Source organism: Strigops habroptila, chromosome 5 (genome assembly GCF_004027225.2).
Source record: "Strigops habroptila isolate Jane chromosome 5, bStrHab1.2.pri, whole genome shotgun sequence".
Classification (NCBI taxonomy): domain Eukaryota; kingdom Metazoa; phylum Chordata; class Aves; order Psittaciformes; family Psittacidae; genus Strigops; species Strigops habroptila.
The window spans coordinates 16,954,404-16,971,545 of NC_044281.2; the positions used below are offsets into that span (position 1 = coordinate 16,954,404).

General features: G+C 41.7%; 1 protein-coding gene across 1 annotated transcript in view; it reads left to right on the forward strand.

Moving 5' to 3' along the window:
* Positions 1-17,142, forward strand: part of TTN (titin) — a 253,250-nt gene that overhangs the window by 204,343 nt on the left and 31,765 nt on the right. Inside the window, exon 223 of the mRNA XM_030485587.1 lies at positions 15-17,120. Within this exon, the coding sequence (XP_030341447.1) occupies positions 15-17,120 (17,106 nt within the window). The remainder of the gene's footprint in view (positions 1-14; positions 17,121-17,142) is intronic.

The window sequence follows — 17,142 nt, forward strand, 5'->3', positions numbered from 1 at the left end:
TGCTCACTTTTCAGACCCACCAGGTCCACCTGCAAATCCAAGAGTGACTGATACTACAAAGACAAGTGCATCTTTAGCTTGGGGCAAGCCCCACTATGATGGTGGTCTTGACATCACTGGATATATAGTGGAGCATCAAAAGGAAGGAGAAGAAGAATGGGTAAAAGACACAATAGGGACTGCTTTAAGAATCACTCAGTTTGTTGTTGCTCATCTGCAAACAGGAGCCAAATACAATTTCAGAATCTCTGCCATGAATGCTGCAGGTGTTGGTGAACCAGCAATAATTCCAAGTGTGGAAATCAAAGACCGGGAAGAAATTCCTGACTTTGAATTAGATGCTGAACTAAGAAGAACACTTGTTGTTAGAGCTGGATTAACTATTCGTATTTTTGTGCCAATTAAAGGGCGTCCAACTCCAGAAGTTACATGGACAAAAGATGATGTTTCACTCAAAGGCCGTGCCAGTATTGAAAATACAGATTCTTTTACGCTCTTGATTGTCACGGAGTGCACCAGGTATGATGCAGGAAAATACGTAATGACTCTTGAAAATGCTGCTGGTAAGAAAACTGGCTTTGTAAATGTAAAAGTCTTGGATACACCAGGTCCACCAATAAACCTTAAGCCTAGAGAAATAACCAAAGACAGCATCACCCTCCAATGGGATATGCCTCTGATAGACGGTGGTTCACGTATAACAAACTATATTGTCGAGAAACGTGAATCAACTCGGAAAGCCTATTCAACAGTCACAACCAACTGCCAGAAGTGCTCCTTCAGGATTACTAATTTGGCTGAGGGGTGTGAATACTATTTTAGAGTGCTGGCTGAAAATGAGTACGGTATTGGTGAACCAGCTGAAACCACAGAGCCTATAAGAGCTTCTGAGGCACCATCCCCACCTGAGAGTCTTAATATTATGGATGTAGCACGGAACTCAGTTAGCCTGGCTTGGCCAAAACCAGAACATGATGGTGGCAGCAAGATCACTGGGTATGTAATTGAAGCACAGAGGAAAGGAACAAACCAGTGGGCACACATCACCACTGTAAAAACACTGGACTGTGTAGTAAAGAATCTAACTGAAAATGAAGAGTATACTTTCCAGGTTATGGCAGTTAACAGTGCTGGAAGAAGTGCCCCAAGAGAAAGCAGGCCAGTTATTATCAAAGAGCAAACAATGCTACCAGAGTTTGACCTCCGGGGTATCTACCAGAAAACAGTCATTGCCAAAGCTGGTGACAATATAAAGATTGAAATCCCTGTGCTTGGTCGTCCAAGGCCTACTGTGACTTGGAAGAAAGAAGATGAGACACTTAAGCAAACACAAAGAATAAATTATGAAAATACTGCAACTGCAACTATACTAACCATCAATGAATGTAAACGAAGTGATAGTGGTCGATACCCATTATCAGCTAAAAATATTGTTGGAGAAGTTAGTGAAGTAATCACAGTTCAGGTTCATGACATACCTGGACCTCCTACTGGACCAATAAAATTCGATGAAATTTCATCTGACTCTCTATCATTCTCATGGGAGCCTCCTCTGAATGATGGTGGTGTACCAATAAGTAACTATGTTGTGGAAATGCGTCAAACTGACAGTACTACCTGGACTGAATTGGCAACCACAGTGATACGTACTACATTTAAAGCCATTCGTCTTACTACGGGAGTTGAGTATCAGTTCCGTGTTAAAGCTCAAAACAGGTATGGAATTGGTCCAGCCATTACTTCAGAGTCTGTAGTTGCCAACTACCCATTTAAGGTACCAGGCCCTCCTGGAACTCCTCAGGTGATTGCAGTCACCAAAGAAACCATGACCATTAGCTGGAATGAGCCAGTTACTGATGGTGGAAGCCCAATTCTGGGATATCACATTGAAAGAAAAGAACGAAATAGCATTCTTTGGCAGACTGTAAGTAAAATGCTGGTATCAGGCAATATCTTTAAATCAACTGGACTTACTGATGGCATTGCGTATGAATTCCGTGTTATAGCAGAAAATCTGGCTGGGAAGAGTAAACCAAGCAAGCCATCTGAGCCTGTGTTTGCCCTAGACCCAGTAGATCCACCTGGTAAACCAGTACCTCTGAACATTACAAGACATGCAATTACACTGAAGTGGACTAAACCAGAATATAATGGTGGTTTTAAGATAACTGGCTACACCGTTGAAAAAAGAGACCTTCCTAATGGCCGTTGGCTGAAAGCTAATTTCAGCAATATATTAGAGACTGAATTCACTGTAAGTGGCTTGACAGAAGATGCTGCCTATGAATTCCGTGTGATTGCTAGGAATGCTGGTGGGGCTGTTAGTCAGCCCTCTGAGCCATCAGATGCAATAACTTGTAGAGATGACATTGAAGCACCAAAGATAAAGGTGGATGCTAAATATAAAGACACATTAGTGCTGAAAGCAGGTGAAGTTTTCAGACTTGAGGCTGACGTTTCAGGCCGCCCTCCACCAACTATGACATGGACAAAAGGAGAAAAAGAACTTGAAGACACAGCAAAATTAGAAATTAAAATAGCAGATTTCTCTACTGTTCTCACCAATAGAGACTCTTCAAGAAGAGATGGCGGTGCCTATACACTTACTGCAACAAATCCTGGTGGCTTTGCTAAGCATATCTTCAATGTTAAAGTTCTTGATAGACCTGGTCCTCCAGAAGGACCTTTGGCTGTGTCTGAAGTCACTGCAGAAAAATGTGTGCTGTCATGGCTACCTCCACTGGATGATGGAGGAGCAAAAATAGACCATTATGTGGTTGAAAAACGTGAAACCAGTAGATTGGCATGGACAGCTGTAGCCACAGAAGTTCCATTAACTAAACTGAAGGTTACTAAGCTGTTGAAGGGCAATGAGTATGTGTTCCGTGTTATGGCCGTTAACAAATATGGAGTTGGTGAGCCTCTGGAATCAGAGCCCATTCTTGCAGTAAATCCATATGTGCCACCTGATCCACCTAAAACACCTGAAGTTACAGCAATTACAAAAGATTCTATGGTTGTCTGTTGGGGCCATCCTGATTCTGATGGTGGGAGCCCAATAACTAACTATATTGTGGAACGTCGAGACAGGGCTGGTCTACGGTGGGTGAAGTGTAATAAACGGGTTGTTACTGACTTACGTTATAAAGTGTCTGGACTGACAGAAGGCCATGAATATGAGTACAGAGTCATGGCTGAAAATGCTGCTGGAGTCAGTGAGCCAAGCCCAACCAGTCCATTCTATAAAGCTTGTGATACTGTATTTAAGCCTGGTCCCCCAGGTAATCCTCGTGTTTTGGACAGCAGCAAGTCTTCAATTACAGTAGCATGGAACAAACCAATATATGATGGTGGTTCAGAGATCACAGGTTATATGGTTGAGATAGCACTACCTGAAGAAGATGAGTGGAAGATTGTAACTCCACCAGTAGGTCTAAAGGCCACGTCTTTTACCATTACTAACCTAAAAGAAAATCAAGAGTATAAAATACGAATATACGCTATGAACTCTGAAGGTCTTGGAGAACCTGCTCTTGTTCCTGGTACTCCAAAAGCTGAAGAGAGAATGCTACCTCCAGAGATTGAACTTGATGCAGAGCTGCGTAAAGTTGTCACTATTAGAGCCTGCTGTACTCTACGGCTCTTTGTCCCAATTAAAGGAAGACCAGCACCTGAAGTAAAATGGGCAAGAGAACATGGGGAATCTTTGGATAGAGCAAGCATTGAATCAACAAGCTCTTATACTCTACTTATTGTTGAAAATGTAAATAGATTTGATAGTGGCAAATACATACTGACAATTGAAAACAGCTCAGGTAGTAAGTCAGCATTTGTGAACGTCAGAGTTCTTGATACCCCAGGGGCACCTCAAGATTTGAAAATAAAAGAAGTTACAAAATCATCAGTTACACTCACATGGGAGCCTCCTCTCATAGATGGTGGCTCTAAAATAAAAAACTACATTGTTGAAAAGCGTGAATCAACAAGAAAAGCTTATTCAACTGTTAACGCCAATTGCCACAAGACCAGCTGGAAAGTCGATTCACTGCAAGAAGGCTGCAACTACTACTTCAGAGTCCTAGCTGAAAACGAGTATGGAATAGGCCTTCCAGTTGAAACTTCAGAATCCATAAAAGTATCAGAAAGACCACTTCCACCAGGGAAAATAACTTTGCTGGATGTGACAAGCAATAGTGTATCTTTATCTTGGGAAAAACCTGAACACGATGGTGGTAGCAGAATTCTGGGCTACATTGTAGAAATGCAAAGCAAAGGCAGTGAAAAGTGGTCAACTTGTGCTACAGTAAAAGTTACTGAAGCCACTATCACAGGATTGATCCAAGGTGAAGAATACACCTTCCGTGTTTCAGCTCAGAATGAGAAAGGTATCAGCGATCCTCGCCAGCTGGGTATACCGGTTGTTGCAAAAGATCTTGTGATTCCACCAGCTTTCAAACTACTGTTTACCACTTTCAGTGTTCTAGCAGGAGAGGACTTAAAGGTTGATGTTCCTTTTGTTGGTCGACCCAAACCAGCAGTGTTTTGGCATAAAGATGATATTGCATTGAAGCAGACTACAAGAGTAAATGCAGAAAGTTCAGAAAATAACACAGTGTTAACAATAAAAGAAGCGTGCAGAGATGATGTGGGGACATATTTAGTTAAACTTACAAACTCTGCAGGTGAGGCAACTGAGACCCTAAATATTGTTGTCCTTGACAAACCAGGACCTCCAACTGGACCAGTAAAAGTAGATGAAGTAACAGCAGATAGTGTTACCATTTCCTGGGAACCACCCAAGTATGATGGTGGTAGCTCTATCAATAATTACATTGTAGAAAAAAGAGACACTTCAACCACCACTTGGCAGATGGTATCAGCTACTGTTGCAAGAACAACTATAAAAGCATGTCGATTAAAGACTGGATGTGAATATCAATTTAGAATCGCAGCTGAGAATAGATACGGGAAGAGTACCTATCTCACTTCAGAGTCAATTGTAGCCCAGTATCCATTTAAAGTTCCCGGTCCACCTGGAACACCTTTTGTAACAAACGTCTCAAAAGACAGCATGGTGGTACAGTGGAATGAACCAGTCAATGATGGTGGTAGCAAGATCATTGGATATCATTTGGAGCGCAAAGAAAGAAACAGTATTCTCTGGGCTAAACTGAATAAAACACCTATTCCAGATACCAAATTTAAGACAACTGGACTCGAGGAGGGTCTTGAATATGAGTTCAGAGTTTATGCAGAAAACATAGTGGGCATTGGAAAGGCAAGTAGAGCATCTGAATGTTATACTGCACATGACCCATGTGACCCTCCAGGTCGTCCAGAACCTATAATTGTCACAAGAAGCTCAGTAACACTTCAATGGAAGAAACCTGTATATGATGGTGGAAGTAAGATCACAGGCTATGTTGTTGAAAAGAAGGAGCTACCTGATGGTCGTTGGATGAAAGCAAGCTTTACAAATGTCATTGATACCCAATTTGAAGTAACTGGTCTAGTAGAAAACCAGAGGTATGAGTTCCGTGTTATAGCGCGAAATGCTGCAGGTGTTTTCAGTGAACCATCTGAGAGCTCGGGGGCAATTACAGCGAGAGATGAAGTAGAACCACCTCAGATAAGTATGGATCCAAAATACAAAGACACTATTGTAGTGAATGCTGGTGACTCATTCAAACTTGATGCTGATGTTCATGGCAAACCAGTACCTTCCATTCAGTGGTTAAAAGGTGATCGTGAGCTGACAAACACTGCTCGTATGGAAATAAAAAGTACCGATTTTGCAACAAGCCTTAGTGTGAAGGAAGCCATTAGAGTTGACAGTGGTCAGTATGTATTACTGGCAAAGAATGTTGCAGGTGAAAAGAAAGTTCCTGTTAATGTCAAAGTTCTTGATAGACCCGGACCACCAGAAGGCCCCGTTGAGATTACAGGCGTTACTGCTGAAAAATGCATGCTGTCATGGAAACCTCCACTACAAGATGGTGGTAGCGATATTTCACACTATGTTGTAGAAAAACGAGAAACCAGTCGCTTGGTGTGGACAGTCGTTGATTCAAATGTGCAAACCCTAAATTGCAAAGTTACAAAACTTTTAGAAGGAAATGAATACGTTTTCCGCATCATGGCAGTAAATAAGTATGGTGTTGGTGAACCTCTTGAGTCTGAACCAATACTTGCAAAGAACCCATTTGTAGTGCCACTTCCACCGAAGGCACCAGAAGTAACCGCCATTACCAAGGATTCTATGATAGTTGTATGGGAAAGGCCAGCCTCAGATGGTGGTAGTGAAATCCTAGGCTATGTCCTTGAAAAACGAGATAAAGAAGGTATTCGCTGGACAAGATGTAACAAACGCCTGATCAGTGAACTGCGATACAGAGTGACTGGGCTTATAGAAAATCATGATTACGAGTATAGAGTTTCAGCTGAAAATGCTGCTGGTCTTAGTGAACCAAGCCCACCTTCCATTTACTACAAAGCATGTGATCCTATTTACAAGCCAGGTCCACCTAATAACCCTAAAGTTGTGGATGTTACAAGATCTTCAGTTTTCCTTTCATGGGGTAAACCCATCTATGATGGTGGCTCTGAAATTCAGGGATACATTGTGGAAAAATGTGATGTAAGTGATGGTGAATGGGCAATTTGTACCCCTCCAACTGGAATTAAAAATACTCACATGGAAGTAGAAAAATTAGTGGAAAAACATGAATACAAATTCCGCATATGTGCAGTTAATAAAGCAGGAGTTGGAGAGCATGCAGATGTTCCTGGTTCTGTTGTTGTGGAAGAAAAGATGGAAGCACCAGACCTTGACCTTGACATGGAATTAAGGAAGATTGTAAATGTGAGGGCAGGAGGTTCCTTAAGACTGTTTGTTCCCATCAGAGGTCGTCCAACACCTGAAGTAAAATGGGGTAAAATGGATGGTGACATCAGAGAGGCAGCTATTATTGATACCACTAGCAGCTTTACTTCTCTTGTTCTAGACAACGTTAACAGATTCGATACTGGAAAGTATACTCTCACTTTAGAAAACAGCAGTGGAACAAAGTCTGCCTTTGTCAGTGTAAGAGTACTGGATACCCCAAGTGCACCTGTTAATTTAAAAATCAGAGAAATCACTAAAGACTCTGTTTCACTTTCATGGGAGCCTCCTCTCTTGGATGGTGGAGCAAAAATAAAGAATTACATCATTGAAAAGCGTGAAGCAACACGAAAGGCATATGCAGCTGTTGTAACAAACTGCCACAAGACTTCATGGAAAGTAGATCAACTTCAGGAGGGCTGCTATTACTTCTTTAGAATCTCTGCTGAGAATGAATATGGAATTGGCCTCCCTGCAGAAACCAGTGACCCAATTAAAGTTGCTGAAGTTCCACAGCCTCCTGGGAAAATAACAGTGGATGATGTCACAAGAAATAGTGTCTCATTAAGCTGGGAAAAACCTGAACATGATGGTGGCAGCAAAATCATACAATACATTGTTGAAATGCAAGCAAGGGGTACTGAGAAGTGGTCAGAGTGTGCTCGTGTGAAAACACTTGAAGCAGTCATTACTAACCTAACTCAAGGGGAAGAATATCTTTTTAGAGTAATGGCTGTGAATGAAAAGGGTAAGAGTGATCCTAGAGCACTTGCGGTTCCAATAGTTGCCAAAGACCTGGTGATTGAACCTGATGTAAAACCTGTTTTTCATAGTTATAGTATCCAAGTGGGACAAGATCTGAAAGTAGAAGTACCAATTGCGGGTCGACCTAAACCAACTGTAACCTGGGTAAAAGATGGCCAGCCATTAAGGCAGACGACAAGAGTCAATGTTAACGATTTGACTGACCTCACTATACTGAATATTAAAGAAACTAGCAAAGAGGACAGTGGCACTTATGAAATCACTGTGGCTAATGTTGTTGGGCAGAAGTCTGCTTCTGTTGAAATTATAACTCTAGATAAACCTGACCCTCCGGTAGGACCTGTGAAGTTTGACGAAATAAGTGCAGAAAGTATTACCCTATCATGGAATCCCCCAGTGTACACAGGCGGCTGCCAGATCACCAACTATGTTGTTCACAAGAGAGATACAACAACCACTGTATGGGAAACTGTTTCAGCTACTGTTGCAAGAACTACGCTGAAGGTGACTAAACTGAAAACTGGTTCAGAATACCAGTTCAGAATATTTGCTGAGAACAGGTACGGGCAGAGCTTTGCATTGGATTCTGCGCCAGTTGTAGCACAGTACCCCTACAAGGAACCAGGACCTCCTGGCACACCATTTGTGACAATTGTTACAAAAGACTCCATGGTCGTACAGTGGCATGAACCAATAAATGATGGTGGCAGTAGAGTGTTGGGCTACCATCTTGAGAGAAAGGAGAAAAACAGCATTTTATGGGCTAAAGTGAACAAGACTATTATTCAGGACACAAGTTTTAAGACAACTAACCTTGAAGAAGGAATTGAATATGAGTTTCGAGTTTCTGCAGAAAATATTGTTGGTGTAGGCAAAACAAGTAAAGTTTCTGAATGCTATGTAGCTCGTGACCCATGTGATCCTCCAGGTCGCCCAGAAGCTATAATAATAAAAAGAAGCTCTATTACTCTACAGTGGACCAAACCAGAATATGATGGTGGAAGTAAGATTACTGGTTATATTGTAGAGAAACGTGACTTACCAGATGGCCGCTGGATGAAAGCTAGCTTCACAAATATCATTGAAACTCAGTTCACTGTAACAGGGCTTACTGAAGACCAAAGATATGAATTTAGAGTAATTGCAAAGAATGCTGCAGGTGCAATAAGCAAACCTTCTGACAGTACAGGACCAATAACAGCAAGGGATGAAGTTGAACTTCCACGAATTTCAATGGATCCAAAGTACAAAGACACAATTGTTGTAAATGCTGGTGAAACATTCAGACTTGAGGGTGATGTTCGTGGAAAGCCACTGCCAACTATTAAGTGGTACAAAGGAGATAAAGAGCTTGAGGAAACTGCTAGATATGAAATCAAGAACACAGATTTCAGTGCATTAATAATTGTAAAAGATGCTATTAGAGTTGATGGTGGACAGTACATTTTAGAAGCCTCTAATGTTGCAGGAACAAAGACAGCAACAGTAAACGTAAAAGTCCTGGACAGGCCAGGACCTCCAGAGGGCCCAGTCCAAGTGACAGGAGTTACAGCTGAAAAATGTTCATTAGCATGGGCTCCTCCTCTTCATGATGGTGGCAGTGATATTTCTCACTACATTGTAGAGAAGAGAGAAACTAGTCGCCTAGCATGGACTGTTGTTGCTTCAGAGGTTTTACCTACAATGCTGAAAGTAACAAAACTCTTGGAAGGAAATGAATATATTTTCCGCATTATGGCAGTTAACAAATATGGGGTTGGTGAGCCATTAGAATCTGTGCCAGTAATGATGAAAAACCCATTTGTGGTTCCTGGACCACCAAAGGCCTTGGAAATTACTAACATTACAAAGGATTCTATGACTGTCTGCTGGGCCCGGCCAGACAGTGATGGAGGCAGTGAAATCATAGGTTACATTGTAGAAAAGAGAGACCGAGCAGGCATCAGATGGATAAAATGCAATAAACGCAGGATTACAGACTTGCGATTAAGAGTTACAAACTTAACAGAAGATCATGAATATGAATTCAGAGTTTCTGCTGAAAATGCTGCTGGAGTGGGTGAACCAAGTCAAGTTTCTCCTTACTTTAAAGCTTGTGACCCCATGTTCAAGCCTGGTCCACCTACAAACGCCCATGTTGTGGATACCACCAAAAGTTCAGTTACACTTGGCTGGAGTAAACCTATTTATGATGGTGGTTGTGAAATCCAGGGATACCTTGTAGAAATCTGTAAAGCTGATGAAGACGAATGGTCACTTGTTACTCCACAGACAGGTATACGTGCCACTCGATTCGAAATCAAAAAGCTTACTGAACATCAAGAATATAAACTACGAGTGTGTGCCCTAAACAAGATTGGTGTAGGAGAGGCTGCATCAGTTCCTGGTACTATTAAACCAGAAGACAAACTTGAAGCTCCAGAACTTGATATTGATTCAGAGCTAAGGAAAGGGATAGTGGTTAGAGCTGGTGGGTCTGCTAGGATTCACATACCATTCAGGGGACGACCAACACCTGACATCATGTGGTCTCGAGAAGAAGGTGAATTTACAGAAAAAGTTCAGATTGATAAAGGCATAAACTACACACAACTTTCAATTGAGAACTGTGATAGAAATGATGCTGGAAAGTACATTCTTAAATTGGAGAACAGCAGTGGTTCTAAATCTGCATTTGTTACAGTGAAAGTCTTGGACACACCAGGACAACCACAAAACTTAGTGGTAAAGGATATAAAGAAGGATTCTGCTGTATTATCTTGGGAACCACCCATTATCGATGGTGGTTCAAAGGTAAAGAACTATGTAATAGACAAGCGTGAGTCAACCAGGAAAGCATTTGCAAATGTAAGTGCTAAATGTGGCAAGACAAGTTTCAAAGTTGAAAATCTTACAGAAGGAGCAATTTATTACTTCAGAGTTATGGCTGAAAATGAATTTGGAATTGGTGTTCCAGCTGAAACCAAAGATGCTGTCAAGGCCTCAGAGCCACCTCTGCCTCCTGGGAAAGTAACACTCACTGATGTGACTCAGAGAAGTGCATCCCTTACATGGGAAAAACCTGAACATGATGGAGGTAGCAGAATTTTGGGATACATTGTTGAAATGCTGCCTAAAGGAACAGAAAAATGGAGTGTTGTTAGTGAGACCAAAACATGCAATGCAGTTGTGTCTGGTTTGAGTCCAGAACAGGAATATCAATTTCGTGTGATTGCCTACAATGAAAAAGGCAAAAGCGATCCCAGGGCCCTTGGAATTCCTGTGATAGCTAAAGACTTGACAATTGAGCCAAGTTTCAAACTGATGTTTAATACCTACAGTGTACAGGCTGGAGAAGATCTGAAGGTAGAAGTACCATTTATAGGTAGACCTAAACCTACTATTACTTGGACAAAAGATGAGCAGCCACTGAAACAGACAACCAGATTACATATTCAGGACACATCAACATCAACTATCTTACATGTTAAAGAAAGCAACAAGGAAGACTTTGGTAAATATACAGTAACAGCAACAAACACAGCAGGTACGGCAACAGAGCAGTTGAGCATAATTGTACTGGAAAAGCCTGGCCCACCACGAGGACCTGTCCGCTTTGACGAAGTTAGTGCAGATTTTGTTGTTTTATCATGGGATCCACCTGATTATACTGGTGGCTGTCAGATAAGCAACTACATAGTAGAAAAGCGTGACACAACCACTACCACATGGAGCATTGTGTCAGCAACTGTTGCAAGAACAACTATCAAAGCAACAAAGCTTAAAACAGGTTCTGAATACCAGTTCAGGATTTCTGCTGAAAACAGATATGGGAAGAGCTCTCCTTTGGATTCTAAACCAGTTGTTGTGCAATACCCCTACAAGGTGCCTGGGCCACCTGGAACTCCATTTGTAACTGCAGCTTCCAAGGACCATATGATTGTAGAATGGCATGAACCAGTTAATGATGGAGGAAGCAAAGTTCTAGGCTACCATCTTGAACGTAAAGATAAGAACAGCATTCTTTGGACAAAACAGAACAAGTCACTCATTGCAGATACCAAATATAAAACAGATGGCCTTGAAGAAGGTCTTGAATATGAATTCAGAGTTTCTGCTGAAAATATTGTTGGCATTGGCAAAGTCAGCAAAGTATCAGAATTGTATGTTGCCCGAGATCCTTGTGACCCACCTGGCCGCCCAGAGGCTATTGTTGTTACAAGAAATAATATCACACTGAAGTGGAAAAAACCAGAGTATGACGGTGGAAGCAAAATAACAGGATATATTGTAGAAAAGAAAGAACTACCAGATGGTCGCTGGATGAAAGCCAGCTTTACAAATGTGTTGGAAACAGAATTTACAGTAAGTGGTCTTGTTGAAGACCAACGATATGAATTTAGAGTAATTGCAAGAAATGCAGCAGGTTGCTTGAGTGAACCATCTGAAAGTACAGGGCCCATTACTGCCAGAGATGAAATTGAAGCACCAGGGGCTTCACTGGATCCTAAATACAAAGATGTCATTGTTGTTCATGCTGGAGAAACCTTTATTCTTGAAGCAGATATCCATGGCAAACCTATTCCTGACATTACATGGTCAAAAGATGGTAAAGACCTTGAAGAAGCAACCGCAAGAATGGAAATCAAATCTACCATTCAGAAAACAATTCTTACTGTCAAAGACTGTGTAAGAGTAGATGGAGGTCACTATACTCTTAACCTCAAAAATGTTGGTGGCACAAAATCCATACCAATCACTGTTAAAGTGCTTGACAGGCCAGGACCTCCAGAAGGACCTTTGAAGGTTACAGGTGTCACTGCAGAAAAATGCTACTTGGCATGGGCTCCACCTTTACATGATGGCGGTTCTAGTATCTCACATTATATCATTGAGAAGAGAGAGACAAGCAGGCTTTCATGGACACAAGTAGCAACAGATGTGCAGGCTCTTAACCACAAAGTAACCAGACTCCTTGCTGGCAATGAGTACATTTTCCGTGTAATGGCAGTGAACAAATATGGAATTGGAGAACCCTTGGAATCTGAGCCAGTTGTGGCTCGTAATCCATACAAACCCCCTGGTCCTCCTTCAACACCTGAAGTTTCAGCAATCACAAAAGATTCAATGGTGGTAACTTGGGGTCGCCCAGAAGACAATGGGGGAGCTGAAATTGAAGGCTACATACTTGAAAAACGAGACAAAGATGGTATCCGGTGGACCAAATGCAATAAGAAAAGGCTGACGGACTTGCGATTCAGAGTAACAGGTCTTACTGATGGGCATTTCTATGAATTTAGAGTTTCTGCTGAAAATGCTGCAGGGGTAGGGGAACCCAGTGAGCCATCCATTTTCTATCGTGCTTGTGATGTATTATACCCACCAGGTCCACCAAGCAATCCAAAGGTTACAGACACTTCCAGGTCATCAGTTTCCCTCGCCTGGAGTAAGCCCATATATGATGGTGGTGCTCCAGTTAAGGGATATGTAGTAGAAGTAAAAGAAGCTGCCGCTGATGAATGGACTACCTGCACCCCACCAACAGGCCTACAAGCAAAACAGTTCACTGTAACAAAACTTAAAGAGAATCAGGAGTATAACTTCCGCATCTGTGCCATCAACTCAGAAGGAGTAGGAGAACCTGCTACTATACCTGGTACAGTCATAGCAGTGGACAAGATTGAACCTCCTGAAATTGAACTTGGTGCAGATCTCAGAAAAGTAGTCACTGTACGTGCTAGTGGTACATTACGCCTGTTTGTCACCATCAAAGGAAGACCAGAACCTGAAGTTAAATGGGAGAAAGCAGAAGGAAGAATTAGTGAGCGAACTCAGATTGAAGTCACCAGTTCCTATACAATGCTGGTCATTGATAATGTGAATAGATTTGATAGTGGTAGATACAATCTTACTTTAGAGAACAACAGTGGAAAAAAATCAGCTTTTGTTAATGTCAGAGTGCTTGATACACCTAGTGCACCTATAAACCTGACAATCAGAGAAGTGAAGAAAGATTTTGTAACATTAGCCTGGGAACCACCACTTATTGATGGTGGAGCTAAAATTACCAACTATGTAGTTGAAAAGCGAGAATCCACAAGAAAGGCATATGCCACTGTTACAAACAACTGCACTAAGAATTCGTTCAAAGTTACTCAACTACAAGAAGGATGTAGTTATTACTTCCGTGTTCTAGCAGTAAATGAATATGGGGTTGGCTTACCAGCAGAAACACCTGACCCAGTTAAGGTTTCTGAACCACCTTCACCACCTGCAAAGGTCATTCTTGTTGATGTGACTCGCAACTCTGCTTCAATTAAATGGGAAAAGCCAGAGAGCGATGGTGGCAGTAAAATCACTGGTTATATAGTAGAAATGCAAACTAAAGGAAGTATAAAATGGAGTGCATGTACACAGGTGAAAACCTTAGAAGCAACAATAACAGGCTTAAGTATGGGAGAAGAGTACAGTTTCAGAGTGATTGCTGTTAATGAAAAAGGAAAAAGTGATCCAAGAGAACTTGGTGTCCCAGTCATTGCAAAAGATATTGAAATCCAGCCATCTGCTGAGCTTCTTTTCAATACATTCACTGTGAAAGCTGGAGATGATCTTAAGATTGATGTGCCATTCAGAGGGCGACCTCTTCCAACTGTTAGCTGGAAGAAGGATGGGAATCCCTTAAAAGAGACAACCAGAGTAAATATTCATACATCAAAGACTTCAACTTCACTGTCCATCAAGGAAGCTTCAAATGAAGATTTGGGACATTACGAATTGCGTCTTTCAAATACTGCTGGATCAACAACGGCTTCTTTAACTGTAGTTGTCCTTGACAGACCAGGACCACCAACTGATGTGCATATTGATGAAATTAGTGCTGATAGTGTAACTCTGTCTTGGAAAGCTCCAGTATATGATGGCGGGTGCCATATTAGCAACTACATTGTGGAGAAGCGAGAAACCACCACAACGACATGGAGTGTAGTATCTGCAGCAGTAGCAAGAACATCAATTAAAGTATCTCAACTCACCACTGGGTCTGAATACCAGTTCCGTATTTGTGCAGAAAACCGCTATGGGAAAAGCACTTACACAAATTCTCCTTCTGTTGTGGCAGAGTATCCATTTAAGCCTCCAGGACCACCTGGAACTCCTCATGTGGCACATGCAACTAAAGCTTTCATGATTGTAACTTGGCAGGTACCAGTTAATGATGGAGGTAGCAGAGTACTAGGATATCACTTGGAACGTAAAGAAAGAAGCAGCATTCTTTGGACAAAAGTCAACAAGAGCCTTATACCTGATACACAAATGAAAGTTACAGGACTTGATGAAGGGCTGCTGTATGAATATCGTGTTTATGCTGAAAACATTGCTGGAATAGGCAAATGCAGTAAGTCATGTGAGCCAGTTGCTGCAAGAGATCCATGTGATCCTCCTGGTCAACCAGAAGTTACTAATATTACAAGAACATGTGTCTCACTGAAATGGACTAAACCAGAATACGATGGTGGAGCTAAAGTAACAGGATATATTATTGAACGCAGAGAGATACCAGATGGTCGTTGGCTGAAGTGTAATTTTACTAATGTGCAAGAAACATACTTTGATGTAGGTGGACTTACAGAAGACCAGAGATACGAATTCCATGTGATTGCAAAGAATGCTGCTGGACTTTTCAGTCAGCCGTCTGAATCAACTGGACCTGTGACTGCAAAAGATGATGTGGAGGCTCCAAGAATTATGATGGATGCCAAATTCAGGGATGTCGTAGTTGTGAAAGCTGGAGAAGTGTTTAAGGTCAATGCTGATGTTGCAGGACGGCCAATACCAGTGATTTCGTGGACAAAGGATGGCAAGGAGCTTGAAGGAAAAGCTAGAGTTGAAATAGCCTCAACAGATTACACTACTGCAATAACTATTAAGGACTGTATCCGAGGTGATTCAGGACAGTATTTACTAACATTACAAAATGTTGCAGGAACAAAATCTTTGGTAATTAACTGCAAAGTACTTGATAGACCTGGCCCACCTGCAGGCCCATTAGAAATAAATGGCCTTACTGCTGAAAAGTGCCACTTATCATGGGGACCCCCTCAAGAAAATGGTGGTGCAGATATTGATTATTATATTGTAGAAAAACGTGAGACCAGCAGGCTTGCATGGACCGTTTGTGAAGGAGAGCTTAGAACAACATCCTGTAAAGTGACAAAGCTACTGAAGGGTAATGAGTATATTTTCAGAGTGATGGGAGTTAACAAATATGGTGTTGGTGAGCCTCTGGAAAGTGTTGCTGTCAAAGCCCTAGATCCATTTACAGTTCCAAGTCCACCTACATCTTTAGAAATCACCAGTGTGAGCAAAGATTCAATAACTCTGTGTTGGGCAAGACCTGAGTCTGATGGAGGCAATGAGATCTCTGGCTATGTAATTGAAAGACGTGAGAAAACTAGCCTAAGATGGATTCGTGTAAACAAAAAGCCCGTTTATGATTTAAGAGTGAAATCATCTGGCCTCCGTGAAGGATGTGAATATGAATTCCGGGTTTATGCAGAAAATGCTGCTGGCCTCAGTCTTCCAAGTGAAACCACACCACTGATTAAGGCAGAAGATCCAATCTTCTTGCCATCTCCCCCATCTAAGCCTAAGATTATGGATTCTACAAGGTCAAATATCACTATTGGGTGGACAAAGCCACTGTTTGATGGAGGTGCTCCAGTAACGGGATACACAGTTGAGTACAAGAAAACTGATGAAACTGATTGGACCACTGCAATTCAGAACTTAAGAGGCACAGAATACACCATATCTGGATTAGTGTCAGGCTCTGAGTACGTGTTTAGAGTGAAATCCATTAACAAAATTGGTGTCAGTGAACCAAGTGACGTCTCAGAACCTCAGATGGCAAAAGAAAGAGAAGAAGAACCTGCCTTTGATATTGACAGTGAAATGCGGAAGACTTTAATTGTAAAGGCTGGTGGATCATTCACAATGACTGTTCCTTTCAGAGGCAAACCAGTCCCAAATGTAACATGGAACAAACCAGACACTGATCTCCGTATACGAGCAAGCATTGATACTTCAGATAGTTGCACATCTCTTACTATTGAAAAAGCAACAAGAAACGATTCTGGAAAATACACATTAACATTGCAAAATGTCCTGAACACTGCTACCTTGACTTTAATTGTCAAAGTTCTTGATACTCCTGGCCCACCGTCTAATATTGCAGTAAAAGACGTAACTAAAGAATCTGCCGTGTTATCTTGGGATGTCCCTGAAAATGATGGTGGAGCACCTGTGAGGAACTATGTTATTGAAAAACGAGAAGCTAGCAAAAAAGCATGGGTCACTGTGACAAACAATTGTCATCGCCTGTCCTACAAAGTGACTGGCTTGCAAGAAGGTGCAATTTACTACTTCCGGGTTTCTGGAGAAAATGAGTATGGTGTTGGAGCGCCTTCTGAGACCAAGGAAGGAACAAAAATAACAGGTGAGTGTTACTAAGAAAAATA